At 38.1% G+C, this 12,469-nt stretch overlaps 1 protein-coding gene across 3 annotated transcripts in view; it reads right to left on the reverse strand.

Moving 5' to 3' along the window:
* Positions 1 to 12,469, reverse strand: part of LOC110960492 (dehydrogenase/reductase SDR family member on chromosome X) — a 51,598-nt gene that overhangs the window by 19,770 nt on the left and 19,359 nt on the right. For all 3 annotated transcript variants that reach the window (XM_022207743.2, XM_051958418.1, XM_051958417.1), the window contains one exon: positions 5,590 to 5,658. In XM_022207743.2, coding sequence (XP_022063435.1) covers positions 5,590 to 5,658 — 69 coding nt within the window. The remainder of the gene's footprint in view (positions 1 to 5,589; positions 5,659 to 12,469) is intronic.

Raw genomic sequence — 12,469 nt, forward strand, 5'->3', positions numbered from 1 at the left:
TTGCAAGCAAAGCCATGAAACGAACCAAGCTGTAGTGCAATTTGGTAACACACACCCAGCATGCATTTGATTCCAAATACTTTTCCAACAGCAATGCCAGGAATACACCTGGCAAAAAAGTTCAGAAAAAGCACGCAAGGTACCTTATAAAACAACATTTGGTGGCTCGAAAATTATAAAAACCAAAAGGTACGCCGGAGAAAACTCAGATGACCAGCTGATGCTGAACTTTATGAGGCTATGCTTTGAGCAGAAGCAACTTATAATGTAATGTAAATGTAATGTGTTTTATATGTATTGTTTTAAATAAGGAATGTTTGTTTTATATGGACCAAGGACTACAGATGGAAATTAGCATGATGCTAAATCTGGTGCAGCCATCTTTTTAATGTAACTGCATGCTGTCCTTTTTCAAATACACTTGAAAGAAAGAAAGAAAGAAAGGAAACTGTTGCTTTTTCCTCCACACGAACACCCTGTCTGCAGAGAAACAGCCACCTCTCACACCACTGCTCCGAGACAGCACTTCAGCTCATACCTCTGATTTGAGCACTGACTGGGAGCCTGATCCTCCTGCCCCGGCTGCTACAGCTTCAAGTGGCTTTACTGGTAAATCAGAAGAGCAGCGACATGACTTCTCCTGTCACCGAACACCAAGGATATTACTACCAGCAGGCGTCTCATTCAGTGCGTCACTTCTGATGCCATGAAATTTGGCTGGTATACATATCTCAGATGTTCCAGGTAGGCTTTTGTAATTGCAAATGAAAAAAATGAGGTAAAAGCATTCATGTACCAAAAATAAACTGTTCTGTAGTCTAACAGTTAGGAATTCCTTCCCTCCAAGAGATAAACATACTGAAAAAGGTAGACAATCCCTTATATCGTATAATTATGTACATATATGGAGGAAATAAATTCTAGACTTGTGTCCTTTACCTTAAATACATCAGCATCGCTTATATGTTCAAGGTTACGTTCTAGATCAAATAAACTCGTTAAAACAACTTAAAGCAATAGTTGAGTATTTTTCTGGTAAGATTTAGATTTAAAAAATAAAAACACTAAAAAAGTGAGCGGTCCTCCATCCAAAGGCAACAAAATCTTCCCAGCAGAGCTTCTAAATCTTTCTAATTAACACAAGTGGCCGTTTCACATGGAGTTATGTGAGGGATAATTTCATAGCCAAGAGAAGACTTCCTGGATTCCTGCTGTCTGATTCCTGCCATGGTGATAACATGACAGAGTTAAGGTGACTGGCTACTAGCAGTCCATTTATATTCAAAAGGACAGATATAAAAGTGGTACTGATAATTTCATCTAAATCTCAGCAAGAGAGTGAATAAGCATTCTCAAAATGATCAGCCACAATATTAAAACCAAGGACAAATAAAGTGTTTGACATCGATTGTCTTGTCACATTGCAATGTTTTTCTTTCTTGTAGAAAACCTTGCGTCCTGGCATTCATGTGGGTGTCACTATCACACCTACCATCCACCACACCACAAAACCTGCTCAGGAATGGCTCCAGGAAAACAACGATGAGCCTTAAATTTTGACCTGACCTCCAAACTCCCCAGTTCCCAATCCAATTACGCATACATGGGATGCCCCGGAACAGGCCTGATCCACAGACGCAGTACCAGTGCCAACATCCTAGTGTCAGACACCACATGAGACCACCAGAGGTCCCCTGTCTGAGGAGAACATACACCATATAGGCAGGGGGTTTTAATGTTGCGGCTGATCATGTAGATCCTTATGCAGTTAGCTCCCACAACTAATCAAAGGAATAATTTCAGTGGTTACATCAGGTTTAACCTAAAGACAAATGCTATGCTAAATTGCAGTTTAAACTGTGACAATAAGATTCAGATTGAAAAATGATGAAACATAAATTTCCTGTAAGTGTTCAAAGTGGCTCCAATAAAGTTCCTTCTTTTCTATTTTATAAAATACATTACTTTTTAGCAAAATGAAATTCTTTGTCACTGGTGGCACCTAGAAATCCCCCAAGGGACCTCTACAATTGTCCACCCAAGTCCTCGGTTTAAGAACCATCTCTGTAGCCGACGTGTATATTATGAGCTCTCTCCCATTTCTCATAACAGACAAATGTACACACACTGGGAAGGATGCCAAAGGGCATTTGGACAGAGATGTTTAAAGCTCCTGCCTCACATACTAATGAGAATCCATTACTGTCTCATTCAAACACACTCAAATACACACATATCAACACATTGTCATTCAGTGCACAAGCATCTGGCTACAGACACCCCCTTGTCCCCTATGCCTCAGTGCCTGCCAATTACAAAAGAAGTAATCAATTCCACCACGGCCCCATCCAGGGAAATCGACTTCAATGACACCAGCTACATGGCCGCTGTCTCTGTACCTGACAGCCATTTACACACAAGCAGGGACCCAGTGAGCCAGCCTTCTGCTGCTCTCCACGGCAAGGCCAAGCAAGATAAGGCAGTGCTTGCTTGTCAATTGGCAACACTACATTTAATAATGTAAATAATCTATAGTCACTAATAAGAAACTTATAACATATTAAAATATTCAGTCAGAGAAGGTGTGCTAATATCTGATGATTGCAGTTTTATTCACTAGACGTGTATTCAGATAAACAACTCTAATGTTAGCTTTGGTCCTTAAAATATGTTTGTCCATGTCCTCCACAACAACAAATACCAATGTTTTCTGATCTGATGTCCCAATCAAGAGGACAACATAATTTGCCTGTGCCTACAAACATTGTTGCAAATCACAGTTGAAAAATAAATCTTTTTTCTGGTGTAACACGTGGAAAGGGAAATCCTTCGCATTGAAGTTGAATGTTTTCTGACCTTCACCGAATAAGCTGCCCTATAACAAGGTTACCTGATTCCTGTACTACTGCCAATGGAGGACTCTGTCACTTCACTGTAAACATATGTTGTCTCATGAAATTTCCAACTAAAACTTCTCTTTGACTTTGTGCAGCAACTCATTTTGTGAACAAAACATTCACACAAGTCAAGGAAGTCATCTGTAATTACAGAGTCTTTATTTTGTTCACTTTCTAATTAAGCAGAGCAAAATTTGCAGCTTCAGTTAATGAAATGAAATCCTTCGTCTTGTGATAAAACAATTTCCAATTACAACAGAAGAAGTCAGTATGTTTTGGAGGAGAAAATGAACACCAAAACCAAATTACGGAAATAACAAATTACAATAACTAGTCGCTGTGCAAGTAATGTAGAAGGGAGATAATATAAACAACTTTTATGCGTGATTAGTTATTTTGGTTTAAGTTTACTGCCTCCTGTCAAGGCAAACCCAGCACTGACTGTACAGGAGCTCAACACTGGCATCCATGAGAATCAGAATCACTGGGAGCTTAAAAGACAATCAACAAGTGGAGGACTTTTTGTGCACAAATTGCATAAGGGTGTAAAATATTTATCAGCTCATTTTGCTCTGAAACTGGAGGAATAAACACCTATTTAGGGGTGAGAAAGGGCACAGGCAATTTATCAAACATTTGTCAGGTTCAGTGATCACGACTCTTGCATGAATTCAGGAGGTATAGGAGCCAAGTCTGGCGCCTTTGAAATGAAAATGTATTATTGCTATGCTTATATACACACAAATATACATATATACCAATCAGGCATAACATTATGACCATACTACAAATAGCCACACCATGCAGGAGTTAGACAGTAGATATTTCATTCACTACTTTTATGTTAATGTTACTTGTGTTAAAGGGGAGTGTTTTGTTTCAGTCCATGCTATCTGTTGTCTCATTCAGACTCACACTGCTCATTTCTCACCACCTGTAGAGATAACTTTGTGCGGTCTGTGTTGACATTATCATTGCAACCAGCTGCTGTTTCTTACTGCTAGCCAGGGCTGACAGATGTCTCTCCAAGATGGTATGGGATAAAAATGAAGAGTTTCAGGAATGCAAAGATGAGCGTTGAATACAAATACACCTTCAAACACCAGTTTTACTAGTGACCTGTTAGCTGCTTCATTTTTAAACACTGAAAATGTCAGTAATGAAGCTATCATAGTGTTGTGCCATTGAGTTTTCTAAACCGCTGCAGTGTGCACATGCTTGATTATTTGTAAATGGGGAAAGTAGCTATTACTCAATGTTGTAAGTAAGAGGCAGTTTGTTTTGTTGAAGCTGCATCTCTGTATGTTGCACTGAGCATGTAATTTACATATTCTACTTTACATACAGTGATTTCTGACATAGCCAGCTCTACAGTGCCACTGGGTGCCTTTTAAATCTCTGTAGATCACTTCTATTTTTCTGTTTGTTTGCCGTATATTAATAAGCTACAGGATGTATATTTTTCTTTTTTTTTTTAATGAAAAAAACATCCAGTGCATTTGTATGGCTGAACGGATGTGACTTTAATAGCTTTCGACAATAAGTAGTCAGGTATTGGAACCTCAGACAATACCTTTTAGGAAGATCAACACAATGTTTGTGTGGGCTTTTTTTTTAGAAAGGATTAATTGATATTAAGATTTTTCTTTTTTAAATCATCAAAATTATTGTTTAAAATGAAAGAAAAATAAAGCGAGAATTTGCATAAATGCAACTGTGGACAAAACATATATTTCTAAACATAAAAACATGAGAGACAAGAACCTAAATCTCATTAAACTGCCAGTCGCTTAAATCTGAATCCGCATGAGCACAAATCTCTGAACATTCCCCGAGGTAAACAGAAACTGACGCACCTTACAAGGTGCTAAAAACTCAAGGCCATTTAGCACAGAAAAGAATAACTTATGAGGCTTTTTAGTCATGACACTATGATGGAATTTATGGTGCTGTGAAGGTCAGTCGAATCAATTTCTCAACACTGGAGTTACACAGAACACTGTAAGCTTTCGTCGATGGAGTGGTAAATCTCTGCCATCATTTGTCCCCTCTCCTCCCCATCACCTCCTCTGTGCCTCCATTTTTTCCCACCTCCTCTTTATTTATCCCCACCTTATTTTCTTGTTTTCATCCATTTGTCATGTTTTCCTCTGTCCCTCTCCTAATTCCATTTAAAGGGGTTGTGGGTTTGAACCTGCTGGCCAGCCGTGGAGTGTCTGTGTAGAGTTTGTTCCCTTCAGGTGCATCGGCTTCCTCCCACAGTCCAAAACACAAGCATGTGGGTTAAATTGTGTTGCACAAGTGACCATGAATGTTGTCTATGATGGACTGTCAACTTGACCAAGGTGTGCCCTGCCTATCAAGCGGTGTCAGCTTTGTCTAGGTTTTTTTTTTTTTAATCTTCCGCTTCTTTATCTTCTCATAGATCTTTTTTATATATCCTGCTCTCATAGTGCATCAACAACACTCCTGACATTGAATATCCAGCGAGGAAGCTCAATATGTGTGTGTCTGTATACCGGCAAGTGTGCAATTATATGTGTGTGCTTGGTAAAGACTGTTAAAACAAGCCGGAGGGACAGACCGCTGCAGCTCTGCCCTTTATCTTCAAACACTGACATGCTAAAACAAGTACACTTGTGCAGGAGCATTTGTGTCTGTGTATGTGTGTTTAATATGTTTGCAACGTTACCTTTGGCCTCTTTGTACTGTTCACAGATCCTTCTGACGGCTGCAAGACCCTCCTGCTCATCCCTCCCACCTCAAAGAAAAGGAGACACACAACACACACAGATGAATACGATGTTTGACAAGCCCCTAGAGGCTTTTATAAAATAATACAGGTTTTCCTTTTTTTGTCAGTTTTGTGTTCTTTCATCTTTTGAAAACACATTTCCAAGAAGGGTTCTTCAAATGAAAAGAATTCTTGATATGGTCATGTAGCCCTTCAAGAAGATTCAAGAAATGTTAAAGATTCTGATTAAATGCTGGTACTACTTCAGTGGAGAGTCTTTGCAACCCTGGTTTTTAAAGAATGTACAATATAAAAAAATACTATGAATTACACCAACAAATCATGAAATGTATCCTAAAATACAATAAAATAAAAAGTGGTTAGATGATGGTGAAATATATAACTAGAAAAACAATCAGAGAGCACTGTACTCCACCAAGGCTGTTCAATCTCCTCTATGGCATTGTCAGAAATGCAGCATATTTTCTATAAATGCAGCATTTGTTTATTAGTTATTGAAGATCAGAAATTATGGCAACACAGAATGTGGCCATTTAATATAGATGTACCCACAAACAAAATAACCTCGCTCTGAGCACAGGCGTGTGTTACGCATGTGTACGTTATGCACGGATACTAAATCGTGTAATCTAAATACAGTAGGTGGTGGGAATTGATGGGACTCAGAAACACCCCCACAATTTAATCAATTGTTCCTTGTACCATTTCCGACAGATAAGTCCCAATAAGTCTGCAGTGGCTGAATTGTACCAAGTATGCAATCATATGATCGCCTGCTGATGTAGCGTTCACTTGTTGTCATGGCTACAGCAACACATTGTCGCCATCTTGCAATGACACAGAAATCCTTATCAAATGTGTGGATCCAGACTATCTACCAAAATCTAATCAATTGCTTCAGAAAATTTCATCTAAATCCATTTAAAAAAAAAATGCTGCTAACTCCGTCATGTTCCTTGGCAGAGCAATGATTCAAGCAATCCTGAACTGAGTGCAGCATATTCAAATAAGTTCTTGTACTTTTTTGGAAGAAATAAATCAGTTGCATAAAATATATAATCTAGGTTGTGCTGTCTTATAAAGAGGGGACTATAGCGTTCACAGTGCTTAGTGACATCTCAAATATAAATGTACTGACAAGAAATGAAAAAAAACATTTGCTACACCGGTTTGAAATCAACGTAGAACTAGCAGAAGAAACTGGGACTCACGTTTTCTGACAGTAGTTCTTGAAGATTTCCCCGCTGTGGTATCAATAAAGGTTTAATCCATCTATGTATCTGGGCACTTTAAGGTAAAAGCCACAACAACTAGCAGCGTTTTCATTTCTCTTCAACATGTCACAAATCTGAAATGGAATTCTGCCAGAATAATGAAAAGGCTGCTGTAGAGCAAAGAAAAACATGCAGCGGAAGACAGAGAGAGACGCATGTCTTGTACTGCCATCTAAGATCACTATAATAAATGTTCTATCACAATCATCGGCCAGCACAAAATCATTATAAAATCAATTTTAAGGCTGTGAAGGGACTGATCTCCTCATGTCAGATTAGTCTATAAAAAGAAATCGGGTTTAAGAATACAATAACAATCTTGTGTTTTCAGTGTTCACTCATGCTAACTGTGTGGACGAACAAAGGAACTTAATGTCCTGTCATTCAGTTCCATTCAATAGGCACCATTTTGAAAGCCATCTGTGTTACTTTAACCTTGGACGCAGTACATAAGATATCTTCATATGTGTAACACAAACAGATGGCATTGTGAAAAAAATACAGCCACCAACTGAAGATGGACTTTCTATTTGCTGAGAGCATTTATTTTGCATACAAATGAACTCTGTCACTATGTCAGAGAGAGATGAAGAAATGTGAAACAGAAAGTAAAAAAAACATGAAAAAACATCGATAGATAGAAATCTGATGTCATTTACTGACCCTTGTTAAAAAGAACCAATCCAATGCACAGTTAATCATCTTGGCTGATGCACACTTACACATAGGCACTGACAAATACAAAAAACACAGATAAACATATACATTCACTACCCAAGAAAAAGTGGCAACAATTATTCACTAAATTGACAAGTCAACTGTGAGAATTTTTTCGTTTTTGCTTGTTTATGTTTTCGGAGACAATACACAGAAATCACTGTAAACGTGCCAGAATTTCTCAAATGGATAATTTGGAACTGTTTTCCCTTAGCCAGATGTTAAATTAGCCACAAAAACAAAACAGAGCAAAAAGCTTACAAGAATGACACCAGCAGCACGCAAACAAGTAAACCGTACACGATACAAACAATTGATATAAAACACAACTGACAGTTTGCACAGGAAGTTCAAGCACAAAAACATATTATCCCATTACACTAGATGACAAAGGTAAAACCAGAAGGGACACAGCCTGACAAACAGCCACACAAAGTAAATGAAAGCAGACAAGACAAGTGTGCAGTGCATGAAAGTATCGATCATCAAAACATTAGTTGAGCATTCGCTGGTTCCTATTTATCAAACGTCAGGATTTGTTTCATATCGACATATATGCTGCATGAACAGACACACACACACGCACTCACAAAAACTATTTTTACCCAAACTCCTACACACAAACAGCCTACATGCATCCTCATTTCCTGTCTGCACACACACAGACACACTAATCTTGGATTATCACACAGGCCTTTTCAAGGGCACAGCACCATTTACCCTGATGCACCACGGTTCAGGCAGGGCTGAAGAATGCCGGTCCGCTGTGTGACATGTCACAGAGGTCACACAAACACACACAAAGGAAAGATACTCACGCAAATATAGTCTTGTTTTTTCTTTTTAACAAAACTAGTTGCCCTTCACCAGGCTTCCGTGCCCATTTACCAACACTGACTGAGAACGCTACATATCATTAAGCACACATCTCTGCACAACTGCTTCCGGACAAAGTTCTCCGTTAAAATAGCCACTGATTAAATACACGCCCGGAGGAAATAATTTGCCTACTAAATATTTTGGGCTGGGGGTTAAAAATGTAACCTAATTAATTCACTGAAATTATCTTTCTGCACTGCAACAAATGGATAAACTGAGCATGACAAGAGTAACAAAGCCCTAACACACGATTCAAACTAACACTGACATGTGTAGTTCAAGAGTAATCTCATGCATGTGTGTGTGTTTGCAGTGATTCTCTCACTTTTATAGCATGCAAATGAAACATTTTAGGATTTGCAGCTGAATTCTGTGTTGTAGCAGTTTCTTGGTCAGCAACGGTTTATTCATCCATGTATCGGTTGTGTGCAGCATCTCCAGACACTACGTGTGTTCCATGTCAGATATTGTCAGTGAGCACAGATTTTGGTTTTGGTATGAGCACAGTGGTACCAAACCTGGCAGCTTCACTGTGAAAGTAAGAGTTTGAGATGCTACATTTGGCTGTTGATGGCAAAAAAAGCCTCTGTTTCATATTTGTTCCTCTCCTTCTTTTTCTCGACCAGGTCGACTAGTGTTATTTTGCACATCAGCCCTACATTTCCACGTATTCTATTCAAAGAACATCACTCTATTTGTATGCGTGTATTCATCACAGCCTTATTTTTATCAAATAAAAAGCTTTCCAAGCAACAAAGTCTTTACTTCATAACACACTTTCATTATCTTCAAAATAGTCTGGACCATATCATTTTAATCCAAAACCAACTCAAAAATACTTTAAGCAAAATTGTCCACTCATTAAGATCCAGCTCAGGTATTTGACAGTGCAGAGGCTCAAACCATAAAGTCTCCTCACATAAGGAATACACTACTCTACCTGAAATATGCATCCACTTCTGAAGAAGCTGGCATATTTGAAATGCACTGTGAATCCTCAGTTGCAGGATTAGTTTTGATACATAAAGGCGTGTTTAAGGCTAGAACAGATGCTTCACCAAGTTCTTGTGTGATTGTTTTACTTTGCAAGATCATACATAGTGCTCAAATCTCATTTATGTTCTAAAATTGTCTCCAAGGAGACTCTGACATTGACGCTGCAGATTACACTCCGAATCAGTAAACTTTTCTTCAAAGTTTGTAACCTCGTGGATGGAATAAAAATGCAGTCTTACCCAGGAAACCAATTCTGTGTACATCATCTTAGATGTCCACATATGACAAAAAAATGCACAAAAATATTTTAGTAAATAATCCTAGACCACATTACCAGTTTGTTGATGACTACAGCAGACTACAAATGAAGAAAAGAGAGGAAAAGAGGCTAAAGGTCAAAAGTAAAATGCAATTCCTTAATCCAAATACACAAAATGGAAAAATTAAATAGGCTGCCATCCTGTCTCCACTACAGAAAAATATATAGATGTAACAGATCAGGCTGTCTGAAACCACAGCATATGTTTAAGAACGTTACTGTAACTGATGTTGTTCATCTGTTTTGCCAATTTGTTTGACAAATCCATATTTTTTCTGTACGATTGTTATTTACATCCACACAAACACCAATAATTTTGGCATTATGCTATCAGAAGAGTCCCTAAGTACTGACTGGTCTGTTTGTTTCATAACATTTCCAATCTCTAATTTTTCTGTCTTCCTGTCACTTCTCAAAACAAGGCATAAAAAGATCAAAATATATACAAAAAAAAAGAGCTGAATCACACGTTTTCAGCTCTAAATTGTCATTGGGAGTTCCTGGAAAGCAGAAAAGGCCAGGTTTTGGAAGGTCGGAATATATTTTCTATAAATGCATAACTGAGAGTGTCCAAGAGATGTGATCTTTATGACCTGTTCATGTCTGTGAACATCCATGCAGAGCTTTGAATGAATCTGAGAATTGTGCTTCTGCTGAACTCTATGTAAACATCTCTGTGATCCTACTAAAATAATACAAAAAAAAATAGTACATTCCCAATCTAAAAAGAAAAACCTTGTGAGGACCTACAGTATGTGTTAAAAAGCTGACTGGCTATTAAGTTCCTGTCCATAGGCAGTTTCGAAAAAGAGAAGAGAAAGAAATGCTATGCAAGCTGTAGGTTTAACTATAACAGAAATCATGATACAGATGCCTCTGTACAATTCCAGTGCATGGTTGCTTATAGCCCACAGAGGATTGTTTCAGCCTTCAGTAGCTGGGGGACACAGGCTCTCTTTCTCAAGGGATATTTTCTTCAGTTGCAACACAATACAATGCAGCTTTCTAACCAGCTTTGCACAGAGAAACGACCTTGCCTCAGCTCACTAACATTCACATTCAGAATACTTAATGCAATCTCATAGCAAGGTTCTTCTTGTAACAGTACAGAAAGTGCAGAGAAAATAAGACCAATTCGTGCCAACAACAAAGAGAAGTACAGACACAACACTTCTGCAACAACAGATTGGTTGTTCCTTGGTCAAAAAGAGGCTTACGGAACAGTTCACTTCAGAGCCTTGAATCAGAGGGCTCAACAAAATGCTAAAGTGTGTGAAGAAGCAGCGCTCTTAATCACACATGAAGCCTTGAGCTGCATAACATTAGGGAGGGGAGACATCAGAGGTGATGATAAACGTATTGAAGTATGTGACTGTGGGTAGAGTGATAGATGGTACATTACTGAGAAAAATCGGGGCAAGATGACATTTCAAGGAGGGAAGAAAAACAGATTTGGGGCTCACAATAAATATATATAGAGAATGGGAGTTTATTCAACTGATAAATGGCTTAACGTAGTACACAGACATAGATATACACTCTTCTGAATGGTTAATATCTCACTGTCTTTATCTGTGTCCATTTCAAACTTTTTATAGCAGCAACTATAAATTCAGGGCTGGCAGTGATTTTTTGTTATTTTAACTATTCATACGATTTGAAAGAAATGCAAATTGCACATTTTGCCGTTTCAGAGATTTTACACAGATATGTAAATAAACCGTAATATAAAGCATGTTAGCAATTTCCTCTGTAATACTTTGTTGTACTGCATTTATCTTCCAACAGTAAATGTTGCTGCATGAGAAATGGAACAATACCAGACCTTGTTTTATGCAAAGGAGCCTCTCATAATCCTAAATTTGCATTTAACATTCAGTTTGATAACAGCCTTTTAATCCCAGCAGAGCTCAAACAGTCTTTACATCTTCTCACAGTGGAGTACCAAACATTTTTTTCTACTGATGAAAACAAACTGTTGTGATGTTATTCCAAACTTCAAGATGGATCAATGGGGTGCTGAGAGGAATCTGAATGTACTGTTGACTGTCTGATACAAATTACGGATCAGTGACAGCGACAGGCTTTTAAGAGGATGCTTTCAGCATGACTGGTACTGCAGAGGCATAGTTTTGTTTGGTCTAATAGATTTTAAGGTGCAATGAGAGGATATACGTACATGTATCAGTAGCCTAGTATCTTGTCGGTGGCAAAAGCATTATTATTGATGCTTAAACATGCAACTATACTCTAGTTCTAGTGATTAAAAGAGAGTACATTTGATACCCTGGTGAGTCTGATAGTCACACGGATTCATGTGTCACTCACAAGGCAAAACTAAGTTATGCACATATATATTTACATTTTTCAACCCAATGGAGACATGAAAGAGCTTCACAAAAAGATGCACTTTTCTACTTTCAGGCTTTAGTATCTAGTTAGTAGACATTGTTCATTTTGAACGTTCACCTCTGACAGCATGTTAGATTTTAAGAATTACTTCCTGAAACTATTCTCATCTAAAAGTAAAATAGAAGAAAATGACCAAAGCATTGACTGTATACGTTTATGGTTCCCATTGATGCTAGTGGATTACGGTATGTAATTAGGACCTGGTCTTTTGTCCTAAGTT

Source organism: Acanthochromis polyacanthus, chromosome 14, assembly GCF_021347895.1.
Source record: "Acanthochromis polyacanthus isolate Apoly-LR-REF ecotype Palm Island chromosome 14, KAUST_Apoly_ChrSc, whole genome shotgun sequence".
NCBI lineage: Eukaryota > Metazoa > Chordata > Actinopteri > Pomacentridae > Acanthochromis > Acanthochromis polyacanthus.